Source organism: Schistocerca nitens, chromosome 3 (assembly GCF_023898315.1).
Source record: "Schistocerca nitens isolate TAMUIC-IGC-003100 chromosome 3, iqSchNite1.1, whole genome shotgun sequence".
Lineage (NCBI taxonomy): Eukaryota > Metazoa > Arthropoda > Insecta > Orthoptera > Acrididae > Schistocerca > Schistocerca nitens.
The window spans coordinates 680,452,980-680,471,888 of NC_064616.1; the positions used below are offsets into that span (position 1 = coordinate 680,452,980).

The following is an 18,909-nucleotide window of genomic DNA, read 5'->3' on the forward strand; positions in this document are numbered from 1 at the left end:
AAATAAGGAGGAAGTGAATTCAGCATTTCAACTACTTCAAAGTAATTTGGGAGAAAGAACAACTTAACTGGTGAAAAACATGGAAAGAAATTCAATATGTACATTTCAAAATAACACGGAAAATCATACAGAATGAGCAACTCATTATATAATGAGAATCTGAAATACCTGCCAGGCATAAAAGCCAGAATATTTAATACAACAGAAATCAGTTCACTCACAAAACAGTTAAACGACAAACAGAAACATACACAAATAATTCAAGATGTTGCTAAAAACACAAGCTAAATGAAAGAATACACTGATCAGCCAAAACATTAGGACCACTACCCACCACAACTTTGGATGTTGCCTGGTGGTAATGGGGCAAGCGACACGGTAACAAAAGTATGTAAGCAGAGCAGACATGGATGGGAACTCACATTAACAAAGATATGGGCTGCAAATGGGGAAATCCGCTGAGATGAGCAACTTTGATAAAGAGAATATTATTATTACACAGAGCCTGTGAACCAGTACTGTATCTCAAAAATGGCGAAGCTGGTCAAATGTTTATGTGCTATTGTCGTGTGCATCTACGGAAAGGGGTAGGACACTGAAACTGCCAACAGTTGCTAAATGGTTGAACGTCCACGATTCTTCACAGAACAGTGGGTTCGGATGCTTGTCTACTCTGTGAAGTAGAACTGATGGTATTCTGTGGCATCTCTGCCGAGGAGCACAATGCTGGTGCACATATAACTGTTTCAGAGCACACCATTCATTGTACGTTGTTGAACATGGAGCTTCACAGTGGACCACCCCTACGTGTTCATATTTTGACCAAACGACATAGTCAGTTACAACTGCAGTGGGCATGGGACCATTAGGATTCAACCGTGGGTCAATGTCAGCTCTTCAGGTGAATCACATTTTTGCTCACTAGGTTGCTGGTCATCTCCACAAATGTCACTGAGGTGAACAGCAGCTTGAAACATGCAACACGCCACAGACGCAGGCTAGTGAGAGCAGTATTATGCTATGGGAAACATTCTCCTGCACTTGCATGCGAACTATGGTAGTAATAAAGAGACACGGTGACAGCTGAGAACCACCTGCATTCTTTCATGCTCGATGTCTTTCCCGACGGTGATGTCATCTTTCAACAGTATAATTGTCCATGTCTTTGAGCTAGAACTGTGCCACAGTGGTTTGAGGGGCATTATCGTAAACTCATGTTGATGTCTTGGCAACCACATTTGCTTGATGTAAGTCCTATGGAACCCATATGGTTCATTATCAGGTGCCATCACCATGTATGCAAATCAGCAGCTGGTTATTTATGCAAATTACATGACCTGTGCATAAACATTCAATGCCACATACTCCACAAAAAAAAATTAAAAAAATTAAAAAATTAAACAAATCAAATCCCCGATATGCTGAATCAGTTATGGATTTTGTTCCAAAGATGGACAAACAAGCTATTATGTTGTCACAATGTTTTGGCTCATCAGTGTACATATCAGGAAGCGAGAAAAAGATGACAGTATGTTGCCAGTTAAAGGAACACACATAGACAGATTGCAAGTGTAAGTAATGAACAGTGATGGAAAGAGGAGAACAACAATGCTATGAGAAAGATCTGATGAAGAATGAAGATAAAAAACAAGCATACGACAGAAATAAAGGTAGTAAAAAATTATAAGTGAAACCAATGTTAATCAAAATTTTGGAATGTGCTGGAAATGAGTGTCAGCCACCCTAATTTTGAAGCATCAGTGAAGGAGGAAAAGTGGGCTGGGTGAAGTTGTCAAGTGGGGAATACTCATGAATCAAGAGGTAAAATGAGCATACTGTGAGTGTGAGGTGTGTGTGTTTGTTTTGTGTAATGGTCTATAAACTCACAGTTGCCACAGCATTGTCATTATTCATTCTCACGGAAAACTTTGTTGTGGTCATACAAATATAGAATGCTAAACCAAAGTAGCTCATAGATGAAACTGATGTTCTGGTGGATAACGTGAGTTAAATGTACATGTATAGATTATGGTTGAGCTTGAGCATACAGATCCACATTACACTGGTTGGAAAGTGATTGCCAAATACATAAAAATAAATGGCTGTCAATTATTGGGCATCTGAGCCATGCTGGAAAAGTTATCAGCATAATCATTAATATAAATCAGAGAGATTAATTTGATATAAAAAGGTCTGAGATTCATAATCTGACAACATAAAGATCATGTTTCACACCACATCGACTCACTTGGAAGCAAACAAAAACAAATTCTTATAACATCACTGTAGTCTGTGTTTAAAACATACTTTATGAAAATATCACACAGATAAAAGGAAACTAAACTAATAAGTTGGGATACTGCATCTGGTTGACTATTTATCCAATAAACGAATAACTTCCCTCTCCCTACAAAAAAGGTATTACCTTCAGCAGGAGGCGAAGTACTAAAACTTTTGAAACTCTTATAAAATGTCTCACCATCATGTAAGATAGAAGAAAGGTAGGCCGGTAAGTCATTCTGTAATTGCCATGACATAAAATATATTCTGGTAAAAGTGGTGTACAGAAATCTAAATGCCGTAAGCCCCCCCTCCCCCACATATTGGTGGGTGCTCTTACCTACATACATAAATAATTTATTAGATTGGATTAACAACATTCTCATATTGCACACTACTGAACAGAGAAAATAAGTTTGCTTTATCATTGTATGGGAATGCAGATCAACTTAGATGGTATTCCCACGCAACATACTACATGGTTGCTTTTGTTAAATGTAAATACATATGAGCTAATGCCCATAACAAAGAGAAAGAATCAAATGGTATGAGTACAGGAGTTGTCAAACTTCTGGACCAAGTCACATCAAATTTATGACTTTAATTTGAAACTTCCTCCCAGATTGAAACTGTGTGTTGGCTTGGATCCTTCCGCAAGCTTCACTTAAGTTCTCCTTCATACCTCGTGGGACTAGCACTTCCGGAAAAAAGGAGTGCAGTCCTGCAACATATGTGGCAGAAATTTTGTGAAGTTTGGAGACTGGGAGAGATGTGGTAATGGATGTAAAGCTGTAAAGGTGGATCATGAGTTGTGCTTTTATAGCTCAGTCAGTAGAGCATCTGCCCTCAAAAGGCATATGTTCATGGCTTGGGTCCTGGTCCTGCCCATAATAGCTGCTGCCATTTTGACTCTAATTGCAGGTAGTATGCCTACCTATCTGACAGTGCACAATGCTGTTAAATGACAACTAGTGCTGAATGCTAAGGGATGTGGACATGAGTTGTTATGTGTAAGTTGCTTGTTATGAACCCCTCTACCAGCCCTCTCGCTGTATAGGCATTACAAGTTTACAACAGTTCACTTCGTACATGCTTAGCTTCATCTGCATTCTTTTCCCTCATATTCCTACTCACCCCAACACAAAGCAGAAGATCACCTCTTTTCACTATTTTTATTTAAAGTGCACATATCTTCACTATGCTAATTGGCATATGATCACAACAATATGAATCGTTACACTTAATTGATTCAGTAATTTCCACAATTTCCTTGTTATTTCTCTTTAGTAGCTTGAACACCTGTCATTCCCTTATAGCATCATGAAAGAAACCTATGTAACAGGAGTTATGCATGAAGTTTTAATTTATTTTACCCTAAGAAACAAAAAACTACCACTGAACATAATGTTCATCTCAGTAATGCCAGAAACCTTCATTCCCCTATTTCAGTTAACTGATAACTGGACCCTTCTATTGCTTCCATGACATGGTCTGCACTATATCACATATTGTTTTTTATGTTATTTTTAGATTTATGTATGCCATTTGAAAGTTCACACTTTGTCCTCTCCACTGTTATGTCTGAAGCATGAACTCTTAGTACTTTTAGTAATAAATTCCTGTAGATGGTTTGTGGTTGTGCTGTTAAGTTTTGAACGATTCTCTCTTTGATTTACATGAGATTCTAATGCTGTGTGTTTTCCACTTTCACTGTCTGTGTTTATTGGGGTTATGTCCTTTCTGCCCGAGAAGAATATAGTTTTCACAAAACATAACAAAAATCAATAAAAATGAAGTGAATTTATCAGACAACAGAACACCTCCTGTCACTGATGGTTCTTCAAGAGTTGATCGAACAAATATACAAGTTGGTAAACCATTCTGTTCCTTTGTTTTACATATCTGGGCATTTTTACTTTCTAATATTAATGTCTCATGGTCCAGTAACAATTTTGTAGCCACTCGTGTGTGTAACCTGTTAATTAATGAGACATCAATTACGATATTATCACCTACTGCTGTAGTATATTGCTTCCCTGTGCTCACATTGAAAAAGTCAAATGCTGGAAAGTAACTGAAAGAAGAAATATATTACATTCATCTCTTCTGTGCATAGTGCCTCATAAAGTCAATAGTAAAAACCTCTTATAGTATTATAGTAATGTTAGTTGGTAAACAATAGTTAATACAGTTTAAAGACTGCTCAGAAATGTTTAGAAGCTAGAACTGAGAGATCTACAAATCCCTATCACTAAATGATGCTTTGTACTAAATCACTGAAAGCAAATAAAATTCGTGCACTTCAAAATGTGAGACATTAACCTGTTGGACTGTGATGCTATTTTTGTCACCAATGACAAATTTTCACATTCATAATGAACATGTAGAGAAAAAATTAGATAACACGTATTGTGGATCTTTGTACAAAGAGCTTCAGTATTGCTTCACTTTGAAGATAATGAACAGGAATGATATTTCCCAGAAGTCCCCTACTGTTTTGAGAAAATATGCAGTTCATTTCTTCCATAACCACTGGGTCATATTCTTTGATTACAGAAACTTCATGGAAGCATTGACATTCGTTAGGAAAATTCTCATTACAAATATCTGCTACCCATTAGAACAGAAATCTGGCCAGCTATGAACTTACATTCCACCTCAAATGAAACCATTATCTTGCACATATCTCTTTAACAGATTACAACTGACTTGACAATTAAGAAAATCTTCTGGCCAGGAAGAGTTATATATAGGGATAGCAAAATTTAACTAAAATAATAACATGAAATTATCGGTTTTTAGCAAAATAACATAAAATCAGCAATTTTTATGACATATTGCAAAATTTGTAATTTTGCCATAATAAAATGTTATTATTCTGAGGATGCCAGTTCACTAATATTCGAAGCTGATAATAGTAATAAAATGTTAAAATCATATTTTGTCTTCTTATCTCCTCAAGGCTAAGATTCCTATATAATCTTAGAACAACGGTTGATTTCCTGTGTAACAAACTTTGATCCAATGATGAAAATAGCCACAAAACTGGTAAAAAAATCACTTATTTTCAAAAAATATAACATTGAATTTGGCAAGAAAAACCAAATTTGGCAAGATAAACTGGCAAAACAACAGGATTCAAGAAAAATGAAATAAAAAGTTAAAAATAATAAATTCTTAAAAAAATCACTGAATTACACAAGAAAAGAACAGCAAAAAAAAAAAAAACTACATCAAATTTGGAAAAAGTAATACTGAATTTGGAAATAAAATTGCCAAATTTGGCAAAAAGTGACGCCAAATTTGGCAAAAAAACGAATAAAAACGAATTAGGCAAAAAAAGTACATCGAATTTGGCCATAAAATAAAACAAGTTTTTCCTGTTTCTAGTTATATAAAGTCAGGAAGTTGTTTTAGAGGCCACCTTTTGTTCCAAGAAATCACTGGGTGTGTTGCTCACATGGGAAATCCTATTCTAAAGCATCCTCCAGGGAAGTAAGGTTATGCAGAATTGTGATACAGTACCTTCTGAGGCAACATTGTATGCCAATCAGTAGTTGCTTGGATCCTACGAGCCATGTTCAGTTGATCATGTGCTGCAAAATTTTTCTTGTGCATCTTGTGAGGGTGACACTACACTAGGTAGTGGAAAATATATGGAGCTTCTGTGGTTTCATGAAGGAGCAATGATTATCTCCTCCAATTAGTTAGTAAGGTTTGCGATAGCTGGATTTATAATCCAACCAAGGAAAGGGGACCTACAGTTTAATGTGGAATCTGAACCACATGACTCATGTCTCCTCACATTGTTGAGAGGTGAAAGCTAGGTTAAAATGAAGACTGAAAAATTCCTGGTCCAACTGAGATTCAATCCCACAACCTCTGTTTCCAGGCAAGCACTTTAGTGCTAAATGACCAAGCCTGTTATGTAAGTAGGTAGTTAATCTATACTATAGGTTTGGATTAGCGAGTTTGCAAGTGCCAAAATATGCGACATATACAGCTGTATCTTTCGATCGCATTGACTTAGAAGGTTAAATTATATACACCTCCAAGGGACCATAGGCCTTAGTATCTGACGAAATTTGAGGCAATGCAGAACACATCTCCAAAATAGACAAGACGTAGTTATAGTCTTCTAATAGTCTTTTTTAACTGATCGCGTAGACTGGGACAAACAGATTTTTCATTCTTCTCTGTTTGCTCGGTTCATTCACAGAATTCAGAGTGTCATAGGTACTGGCGTCAAGGTTGATGCCTAGACTTCAGGAAGGCATTTGCTACAGTTTCTCACTGTCATTTAGTGAACAAAATACAAGCTTAGTGAGTATTGGACCAGATTTGTGATTGGCTTCACTACTGCCCTACAGACAGAACTCAACACTTTGGTCTTAATGAAATAAAGTCAGCAGATGTAAACGTAAACTCAAGAGTATCCCAACAAGTGTGACAGGATCGTTACTGCTCCAAATATACACTGACAGGAAAAAAAAATCACAACTCCAAAAAACAATTACTGTAATGCTGATTGTGGATGACGGCAGAGTGTCGTCTGATGATGTCCCACATGTGCTCCTCGACTGGAGACAGATATGGTGACTGAGCAGGCCAAGGCAACATGTCGGCACACTGTAGGGCATGCTGGATTACTGCAGCAGTATGTGGGTGAGTATTATATTGTTGGAACCTTGCCTCCTGCCCTGCCCCCCCCCCCCCCCCCCAACATGAAGTGTGGCTCGTAACAAAAGCATTAAACAATAACAGCAATGGTGACAAAGTATATCATGAAGTAGATGTCAGCATTTATGCTTATGGTTTAACCACTTAGTTGCTGTGATGTTTTTGGTGTAATTCAACATGTTAATCTATTTTTGCTTTTTCTGGGTGAGCACAAAGGATGATCTCAGAAAAACATGTGTTTTGAACGTATAATTTATGGTCCCAGCATGTCGGAAAACAGCTCAATTATCTTGTACTCAGATACCAATTTCAATTTTTTGATGAATTTGTACTTGCTGTTATACAGCTGTGAATTTTTAAGAACTGATTAAATTCATTACCACAAATTATTGTATAAGCATTATATTGTACATTTAATTTCCTCCACTTAGACAGGTTTTATATGAAGTATTGGAGAGGAGTGTGATTTTTAATCATGTATGGCAATTAATTGTGTTTTTGCTCATATTTTGGCGGGTTAACATTTTCCTCAAATCTGCATTTTCCTCAATTTCCCAGTTTTTAAGTGTACTGCACGAAAATGTACAACAGGGATTTCACGGTAGATAGACAAGGTCCAATGAAGAGTAGCATGTTTTGTCATGGGATTGTTTAGTCAGTGCAAGAGTATTACAGAGATGGTCAACAAACTTCCATGGCTGATGCTACGGAAGATGTGTTGTACGTCACAGAGAGGTTTACTATAGAAATTCCAAGAGAATGATCACAATGAGAAATTCTGAGAAATTAGAGCTAATGTGGATGTTTACCAACCATAATTCTTCTGATTTTTGAATGGAATAGGGAGGGGCAAAAGATAGTACTGCCATTCTAAGTAACCTCTGCCCCATACTGCAAGGTGCCTTGCAGACTGTAGATGTAAATAAATGTAAACAGAACACGCATTTGCCTCCTCAGTTTTATAGTTATGCACACTTCCTCAATGTTAAGTCTATGAGTCATGAAATTAAATAGAAATTTCTAAGATTCATCTGTTTTCACATGTGTTACTGAGAATTCACGAGCACTCAAAACAAAACTGGTCTTTATAAGTAAACAAGGACACAGGCATGACTTAAATGTTCTCATATCACAAAAAACATGAACTATATTAAAAATAAATACTGTAATATTCTTTATATCAATATTAAACTGAAAGTATTATAAAAGAGTATGAAAGTACTGCAGTTTATCAAAATAACGGGTGCTGTTCCCTAAAACGACAAGCTACTTGAACCCGTATCACCAGAAATCATTACAATGATGAAGATCAGGGTGCAGTTCAGCAGCATGTGGTACTGCTTCAGTTATTTCTCTTTTGAAAACTACGATGATCTGATGGGGTGCCACAGCCCCCTCTTGTATTTAAAGCAATTATTTATATCCTTAGATACCTTCTCAAATGAACAGTCTTTCCTTTTAACTGGCATGAATACAATCTGACATGCTTAGTATGTTCTATTTACAGTGTTTAACTAACTTCTGAAGACACCTAAGTAAAGTTGCTGGTCTGTGAGATCTCTGGGATATTTCCTTTGGGAGCATTCTTCACACTGCACAAAGTTGGAGAGGTAAATTTCAACTCTGGAACCTCCTCCACATATCTCATCAATTTCGTTATAGTTGGTATGTTCAAGATGAACCAAAAGTTGTCTGGTACAGACTGTTAAATGTCTATGGCTACCACACCCACTGACAGGCAGCAGACTTTTCGGTTGAGAGTTTTGTTTATTTTCTGTCATTCTGATCATCCAGGCATTTCACCTAAGATCCCCTCACAGCTCCATTTAAGAAACAAAGTTCACTGCAACACTTAACTGTGATTGCTGAAAGATCCACAGAGCTTACAATTGTTGTTGACTAGGTTCTAGCTTGAGAACACTGGTTCCAGCAACCCCAGCATGAGCTATTTCTGTTGGGCTGTCTAAGATTCTTGCAAGTAAGCATCACTCAGGGCACTCACATAGCTTCAGAATGCCATGGATATAATGAGCATTACCACTCGAAACAGTTAAGTATGAATATTTAGTGAAATTACACAATCTGGCAATTACATTATGGAGTTTTTTTTGTTTTTGTTTGTTTTTTTTTTTTTTTTTTTTTTGTTTTATCATCTGCAGCCTTTGTGGTTTTATCTACATGATACAACCAATAGTGTTTTGCTTAATTTCTAACAGACATTTCGGTGAATTCCACCACTGCAGCTGAGTGGTCAGTGTGGCTGACTGCCATGCAAAGGACATAGGTTCGATTTCCAGTAGTGCCAGGGATTTTTCCTTGGTGGGAGGATTGGTACATGGTGCACTCGACCTTGCGAAGCCAACTGAGGAGCTACTGGAACACTTAACAGCTGTTTCAAGGTCAAGAAATTCACCAACGACAGAGAGGTATGTGCTGGTCACATGTCCCTCCATTCCGCATCCAATGACACCACTATAATAGGATGACATGGTGGTCAGTCGGGCCCGCTTGGTCCCTCTAGGGCCAAATGCTTAACTTATATTCAGTGAAGAGTTAAGAAATATTTACATTTCATATATAGTATTTTTATAATTATTTAGTGTGTTACATTACTCAGTTGTTGTCCCCATCATTCCTTTTCGGGTGTTTATATAAAAAAACTCACTCAAAATGAAGACTGTTACACTATTTCCTCTGATATCAATATTAACAAACTTTTAGTCATACAGCCATTCCTCTTGTTCAGTTCAAATCTGTTTGGTACTAGTTTCCTTCCATATTTTGTGGCATACTATCAAATATGTTTTCTTGCTCCTAGAGGTGATCTATCATAGACTTTTGCTGCACTTCACAATAATCAATAATTGCACTGTTATGTTCTGCAAGAAAATCACCTATTTAAACTGTTTGTTCAGCATGTTATGTAATACTGAACGATCATATTTCACTGTTATTGAAGTTTCGTGATCTCTTATCCAACATGCTCTTTCTCCCATCACACTCATAGCATTTTCCTATCATGACGTCCCAGATGAAGGAGTCTCAACAGGTACAACTGCTTCTGTTGCCAAACTTAAGTGTCTGTTCTCATTTCTGTTTCTGGCAGATTAAAAATTGGGCCAAAATACATGTAAGTCTTCTACAGCAGTGTTCATTTGATAATACATAAAGTAACTCATCTCAGAACAACTTAGACATTGATCTGTGTTATACACTAAACTTGAAGAGAGTGCCATGAGGCTTGAGTAGTAGTGTGTGACATCTTTCCTGGAAACCACAATGTCACTGCATGCAGCCTAGATCACCAGGCAACCAGGAAGTGGACATACCCCATCTCCACCATATGTGGGAAAACAACCTGTAGGGACCTAAGTCCATGTGGAACAAGGGAAGTTTTTTTTGTTTTCGAGTACACGACTGCTGTTCTGGTACACAGTGACATCCCAGCACCACAGTACCGTAGCATGCAGCTAGAAAGCCATGACAAAATATTGCAGCGCACTGATAAAGTGGACTATTGTGCCGGAATTTGCACTTCTTTTATCCACTGGACTGCCATGACATAGCTGCAACATTTCTGTTGCTGACAAAAACAAATTACCCCATGGTACTCCACTTCACCTATGGGCAGCGTCGTTTTGTTTTGTCTCCTCTAAAGGTGTCCTATGGTATTGTGACACTGGGATTTCAATGATTACCATGACTGTCATTTGTGACAGATGAGTGTCACTCTGCCAGCAGATCTTTGTATTTAAGTTATTGCTCAGTATTCACTTATACTCTATATTCCATGTCCACTTCCTGTGCGTGTCACGAGAGACTGAGATATTTCACATCTCTCTCTCTCTCTTCTCTCTCTCTCTCTCCCCCCCCCCCCTCCCACTACATCCCTCCCTAGCCTTTTTCTTTTAATTTAGACAAACACAATTTCATAGCATATTTTCATATTTAGGAAAACACTTTTCACCTGTTGCTTGCATAATCCAAATGTATGAGACAGCATCATGAGAAGTCCATTCCATAATGAACAACAGAAAACATTCAACTATTATTTTCATAAACAATACATGCAGGCAAGTGAGGGCAGTGACGTGACTCAGCAATGTTACTTTATAGAAATTATTATAACACTCACAGGCATCTAAATAATTATTTCAAACACAAATACATGCAGTATTTTTACTATTGCAACACATCTTCTAGCTACTACACAAAAATTCTAGGTAGAGTACTTAACGGAACCCCAGTCAACCAGAACCTGGGTTATCCATAATTACTCCAGGAGACAGAGGTGGGGGGAGGAAGAAGAAGAAGAAGAAGAAGAAGAAGAAGAAGAAGTTGCACTCTTGGAAAATCTGTATTCAAGGAACAATTTGAAGCGAGTTTGTCCAGGGCTGCAGTTAACATGCAGTTAACTGGACTCAAGTTGCTTCCCCACCCTCCGATTCACCATTCTAAACAAGTCAACAATAGTGCATTCAAGTGATTGTTTCTTTCCATTGAAGGTGTACTTTTGTGCTGTGCTACAGACTATTACTTTTGAATTTACTGATCTTCAAAACTTTCAAAAAAATTTACAATACAAAACACTATAGTAGACATTAGATGTTTATGGCTTAACCAAAGAAATCACCCTCCACCCCCTTGATGGGTTAACTGAGGTTGTAACATTCATTACAACTGTTGCTAACTGTTGGCTAAACTAAAGTGAGAAACTACCACACCATACACTACTCTCCGTCAGACACGTGTGTGTTATGTAAGACATATACATGCACTGGTAGCTGTTCCCAGAAACCACAAGCAACAAACTAGTTTAGAACAATTTATCTTCAGGTATGTTAATATCTTAAACTGTAAATCTGGGTAAATGGACATAACTGTTCAGGTTGTAAAATGTACAAGCATTTTGACACTGAAGACATTTGGAAGCAATTTACAATTGGGCACAATACACGTATGATCACTATAGCCACAGGCGTTGATTTGGGCCTATATCTCGCTGTGTGCACACTGGCATGCTTGAAGTAGGTAAGGCTTGGTAGATGGTAGAAGCTATGAAATTTCCTGTTCTGTGAGGGTAGTACACACTCAGTACAGCAATAGATAAATGTATTTAGATAAATATATATTTTGAATGCCTACACAACAAATATGTCGTTATGATAGATGCCAATGATAAATTACTGTTGTGCCACTGAGTGATGGATGCAACTGGCCTTCAGTTACAAGAGATAGTAACAGAACTTCAGTTTTATAGATGAAATTTACCACATAGACCACAAGACTAAGGACAGCCCAGGGCATCAGCATCATTTAACATTAACATGATGAACAGTTGTGCCTGTAGATTTATACAAATATGGTGAGTGGCTCAAGGTCAGACCACAACTTAACACAACCTTTGAATTTCTCCCAAATTACGACATGCAGTTCAAATGTAATTTCAAAACAGCTCACAGAAAAATTATGAAAGAATAAATTGGTAGCTCTTTGCCAAGTAAAAATCTCCCCAAAGATAATAGTCATGAGCAAATACTGAGGAAAAGGCTCTGGAAATCATAAAGATTAAATGATGCAAATACTCTCATGGTTCCTAGTTGCGGGAAAGAGATGCCTCTAGATTACATCATCTAGAGTGCAAAACTCACTTCATTGAGAAAAAAAGATTTGTAGTAATTGAGGAGGGCACCACTGATGTCTTGGGAGGGTGGTATTACTCACTAACTGTTAATAACTAAAACACACTTTTAAATTCAATATGAATTTTAAAAAGACTGGAAGGAGAAATTTTAAAGTGATCAACTGAATATAGAGGATTAGTTGTCAAATGTCACCCTTAATGTACACTGTGATAAATAAGAATGTAGTACTGACATGAATCCGATTGAAATTATTGTATGAAGTGCTTTGTCCTTTGATACACATGGCAAGGAACCCTGTTTTATTACGTATATACCATGAAATACAGAAATATTGTTGACACGAGGCCAATATCCTCTTAAAAGGAGTGGACACACATTGATGCACTTCGTACTTAGCTTATTTATTTATTGTATGATGATCAGTCCCGAGTTCATAGCTCTAAGTCCAGGTTTGAAATCCAATCAGAAGCTTTAGCAGACAAACTGTGATGGTCTTCAATTGTCCCTCTAAATGCTCTGAGGGAACATTAAAATGTTATGTGATTTACTGTGTGCTGCTCTTCACTGCAGTCACGTTCAGGGGAGGATTTCCATCCCCATTGGTGCAACAATGCGCCACACATGCCCTGGTCAGTTCGGATGAGAGTCAGTATGCTCCAGTGTAGTCAGGGTAGATGAAAACTTGCTAGTCACTCCCAGGTAGTTTTGATTAATTGGTGACATTTCAGGGAAGATTCCACCTGTCATCACTTCTTCCAAGCTTCTTGCTTATTGAAGTTAGTGTCCTGCAGGCTGACTGCTGTGTGCCACGATGGTTTTCTAGACCTCAGTCGCTGAGGTCTGATGATGAAGTTTCTGAATGAACTGGTAATTCTCGTTAGTTTTTTTATTCTTGTCCTCACGTTCAGCAAAGGCTGTGATCTTAGGGGTGGTGGTGATATATTACTAAGTACCAGTAGCCAATTTGTGTTTGTGGGATGAATACACCCTGTGATGAGGCAAATTCCTTGATTGACCAGTGCGTGTGTATTACTTTACTGTAAGCACCGTTTATCCAGGTGCAACAGCAGTATTCTGTGATTGAGTATGAAAGAGCTAGAGCTGATGGCCTGAGGACTCAGGAAGGAAGAACAGCGATCAGTCGCAAATAATCTGAATTTTACTGCATACCAATTGCAATTAAAGAGTAGCACAAACTCCAAACAGCATATAGCTTCCTATATACAGTGTATTAACAAACAAGTAACATCAAGCCCAGACGATGACTATTCTAAAGCTAAAATTGATCTGCAATAAAATTCAGATAGTTACCGACTGATCGCTGTTCTTCCTTCCTGAAAATCCAACAACTGCTGTACAATCGGATTTAAGGGTTCCCATATAAATAGATCTGAAGACTGTTGCAATGGCACCCAGGCAGTTCCTGTTAACTACTGCAGTATGTCAAAAACCTGTCTAGGGTCACACTTAGGCAGTTTGGAGAGTTACAATATCAGAGAGTCTGATCTCTAAATGTGATGATAAGTTTGTAGTTGGTGTGTTTATTTTATAAGTGGAAAGCTGATCCAACTGTCTTTTGAGGATTTGGTCACAGAGAGTTATGTTTGAAGTATTCATACAACATCTTCAGGCTTGATGTTAGTGTTGTTTCTACTTCCCTAGAGCTTTGATCCTGAGAAATTGGAGCAATACCATCAGTATACACAACGTTCCAGATTTTATTTCTGAATGGTCGTATGTATACAAATGAAAAAGGAGTGGGGCCAAAACAGAACCTTGGGGTATACTATAATTTATTTTGTGACCTTTGTTTTTGGAGTTCCCTGGGAACACCTGAAAGTAGCTATTGTTTAGCATGTTACCAGTTAAGAGTTGTTGGTTTCTAACATGGAATGACACAGATGAACTCAAGCAGGAGTTTGTCAGTCAGACAGCTAAATCTAAGAAAAAAAAACCATGTTTATCTTCTGTACAGCAATGATCTTAGTTTTCTTGAAGAGAGGTGGTAGATGACCTGACTAAGATATCTGGAAAGAAGGTGTTTATCCATTTGACAGTAGCAAGACATCAGTGCAACAGAAACTCACGGTAAATACTATCCATGCCTGCTGCCTTCCTAGGTTTCATGTTCATTATAGCTTCTATGGTCTCTTCCAATTGAAATGAGGTGGAAAAATCAAATGTTTGTGTAGCCAACTGTATCATCACTTTTAAGAGATGTCTAACTTCTCTTTTGGTGTGTTCATCTCTTGTTCACTGGGAGGTGAAGATCATGTATAATTGGCTGTAGCATCTAAATTTATGTTACATGCGGTTGTGTTTGTTGTAAGAAGGACCAGGCATTCCTGCTGGAGTATGATCCAAGGAAGCTACTGTTTCTTTCCACCTGTTTTGTCTGCTCTCATTTAGCGACTGCAGGAGGTCGGAAGCAGTAGCAGGGTCACCACAGTAATCGAATTCCTTGAGAAGCTTTCCACTTTCTTCATTCCAGTCAGGGATTTATTCTTTGCAATAACTTATTGGCATGTATCGTTCTGCTGCACTTTCAGTAAACCAATGAATATGTTGTTGTCGTTGTTGTTGAAGGTAGGTTTATTCATCTTATGCTGCTATCTGTTTGTTTGTAAAATTCAGTCCAGCTGCCTTGAAGTTCCATCTCTGTTTTGCATAGGTGTGGATGATGGGTATGAAGAATGTTGTCTGGTGGATTATTGGACAATGCTGAGTGGCAGGGAGGGGGGGGGGGGGCATCTGGTTAGGAGTCTGCAGTGCACCTCATTGGGCACATCTGGAGACAGACAATAGCACAATACCTGAAATTGTGATTGTAAATAAACAGATTTAATCACAATCCAAGCAGAAAATGCCTTCCTTAAAATACTGAAGGACTGTTGATGCAAATATACAGAAAATTCTTGAAGATGAATCTACTTAGTAAACCTCATAAACTGGTGACCCATAAGGTCAGTCACCATTAGTTCTCACAATATCAGATTGCTACTGCGAGTCAGATATAAAAACAATTACTGTTAATGCAGTAGACAATCAAGTAGTTAAAGGGCTTCCACATACTGAAAAGCAAGGCACTATGTCAAGACAGCTTCCATACAAATATATTAAAAATCTTGAAAGCAGTCACTGTTTCCCCACAAAGCACTGAGCAAAGTGCGGTGGTGGTGAAGGCTCCAGACTTGAAATCAAAACTACTGTGGTTCAGAACTATCTGCTCATCCACATTTAAGTTTTCCATTAAGTTCTTGAATCACTTAAGGCTGGTATAATTCCTGTAAAAAAAAGGACATGGTTAATGTCCTTAGCCCATGCTGAGTGGGTGCTCCCAAACTTGCCATCTACATGTCATTTAACCATGCTCTTGATTCCTTTTTATCAGCACTAGCAAGTTGTTCAACAAATGCCTTGTCAAATGATAATTTTGAAACACATGCGAATCTATGACAATAATATTCCTGATAATGGTGGAAAGTAAAGATTCTATCCAGTCAAAATCCTATACACCCATATGCCTTTCAAATGTTCTTATTAAACTATATGAGAAAACATTAAACAAAAGAGTTTGTGTTAACATATGCAAAAATGATATGAAGGACACTCAGTATGGCATCAGAAATGGCAAATATACATTGAATGCAAAAGACCATGCTTCAGGTATAGTGCAGGAAAAGAAGGCATAGAATGTCATCACTACTATGACTGACAACTCTGGTGCCTCTGGCACTAGTCTGGTGCCTCTGGCACTATGATTATTTGCACCACTCAACTGTCCATGTAACCTAAATGCCTTCAGTTTCATCTATGTATAGGGAGATAACTATTGAGCTCCAACCAGAAATGTTCACGGGAAATCACCAAAGACTGTTGACAGAGCTTAGTCATTGGGCCTATAATCTGTGTCAAAGTTGTTTACATATGATGCTGTTGCATATAGGGAAGTTGCAAGGCCTAAAATTGAAACAAAATGCATGAAGACCTGCAGAGGATCAACACACCATGCAGAGGTTTGTAGCTGACAATCAACATAAAAAAAATGTAACACACACAAAATAAATAGGTAGAAAGATCCATTATCACTTTTGGTGATAAATCACTGGAAACATTAACATCGGCAAAAATCTTTGAGTACTCATTCATAGTGACTCAAAGTTTCTCGCGATTTACGCATTATGAAAATATGTTTGTGGAGAAGATACGATGATGACATAATGTTGGCCGTCCAGTAGTGTTTACAAATATTAAGTGGTTAAGTTTCTTGACACCAGGGCACTCTATTCAGCGGATTTGAACGGGTAAACGAGTAATAGTTTTCACAATTCGTGCCATATCTCCCGCTGCTGCCTAGCTCTACATGGCGTGGTGGCTGATGGGAGTAACTAGGTTTGTTCGAATGAAGATATCATGACCAATTACAACCATTTCCAAAATGTCTCTACTGTGCAAATGCAGTTTCGTGATTGTTGTGATCATTGTGACAACACTGTCAAACCATATTTAGCGTGTTTCGGCGTAAGGCCACGTAGAGCACTATATGACACCGTCATTCACTTTGTGCTGCTCAAATGTTTTTAGTGTAAAACAGCACCGGATAAGTATCGTATTCATGCTGAGCAAAACGTGTTTCAAGAATTTATTCTCGTTGTCAGTTGCACTATTTACATATGTATTTTTTGTGATGTTACACAACCAACAATGTGAGTGATAATTCGCGCGCGTGTGTGTGTGTGTGTGTGTGTGTGTGTGTGTGTGTGTGTGTGTAGTTTTCTGCATAACTGATGAGGCACAGTACCTGGTAACCTCAAAAAGATGAGTACAGCATAAGAGATGCAGAATAACACACATTCAAACACCATACAAAATACTTATTTACATATTTGCACTTGACAACGAGAAAAAAATCTCGAAACGCATCATGCTAAGCATGAAAAAATACGTAACTAGTGCAGTATTTCATTATTTAAATAATGAATGACAGCTGCAGGTTTTTCAAAAACATTGATTATGATGTTTGAAATTAAGTCGAAAGTTTCCACTTCCCAAACAGTTGTCAATTCCAGTTACATCACTGGTTTTTATTAGATAATAAACCTTTATTAGATAATAAAAAAGTCCCTGACAAGTCTTTCGATGGATGTTATGTACATACATAATAGATAAAGTGCAAGGGGGTATCCTATAAGTAACTTTTACACCTTAAAACATTATTTCCCCATTTTACATTTTCCCGCATTTCACACAATTTTTTTTGAAGTCCCTTGAAAAGTGTAAAAACGGGGTTTCACTGTAATTTTGGACACCTCCTGCTTTCTGTGAACACTACCACTCCAGGTACATGTTTAATTACAATGTAGGTTTTCCCTGTAATGCCCATAACATGGACAAAGGATAATGGCTGTGTGTTACTAACATTAAAAGCTTCTGAACATTTAATGACATACATTTTGAATCAAAATAATCTATGTGCCGACAATTTACCGGAGTGACTTACTGCACAAATAAATATTCAAATTGTGCTTGATTTCACTTTACAAATTACACAAAATTACACTTAAAAACACACACACACACACACACACACACACACACACACACACACACACACACACCGTTCAGCAAAGCTGCCTTTATGGATTAAAAGCAAATTATTTCTATATTTGTTTCACTTATTATATTTGACATCTCTTCTTCACTAATGAATTACCAACCACAACAGTTTAAAGGGGGAATTCGATCCCTGTCAGTACCTTTGTATAAATCCTGTACACTGTGAAGCATAAATGTGAACCACAGAACTGTTTTTATGAAGATTGGCTCTCTGTTCAGTACCTGTTGTCACTGGAAGCTATGATATAATGCTTTGGAATACATTTTCCACACGACGACGGAATTTCAACCTCTCAGCATTGAATGACTGCGCCAAAGTGAACCAAATAATAAAAATAACAGGCTAATACTAGTACCACTGCAGAAGTAGACTATTTTAACCGAAGTCCAAAGAAAGATTTCAAAATGTTTATTAATGTAATGAGCCTAAGCTCGAAATATGACATTTATTGTTAGAAGGAAGTAGAGAAAATTTCACTGAAATATATAGGAGAATATGTACCTTGAACTGAGGTTTACAGTCAACTGGAATGATCGGAGCTGACAGAGGGCTCGATATTTTCAATGGCTGTGAAGAAAAAGTGAAGAATGCATATAAAATACACAAATATTATTATGATATTACAGCTTCTCTGACATGCAAATGTCATGCTAATGCACAGCTTACAATAAGCAGATCTATACTTAC

General features: G+C 37.6%; 1 protein-coding gene across 4 annotated transcripts in view; it reads right to left on the minus strand.

Annotated features, from left to right (window-relative positions):
- The window catches only part of LOC126248637 (microtubule-associated serine/threonine-protein kinase 2), a 258,768-nt gene that overhangs the window by 34,253 nt on the left and 205,606 nt on the right, over nucleotides 1–18,909 (minus strand). For all 4 annotated transcript variants that reach the window (XM_049949815.1, XM_049949816.1, XM_049949814.1 and 1 more), the window contains exon 21: nucleotides 18,724–18,789. In XM_049949815.1, coding sequence (XP_049805772.1) covers nucleotides 18,724–18,789 — 66 coding nt within the window. The remainder of the gene's footprint in view (nucleotides 1–18,723; nucleotides 18,790–18,909) is intronic.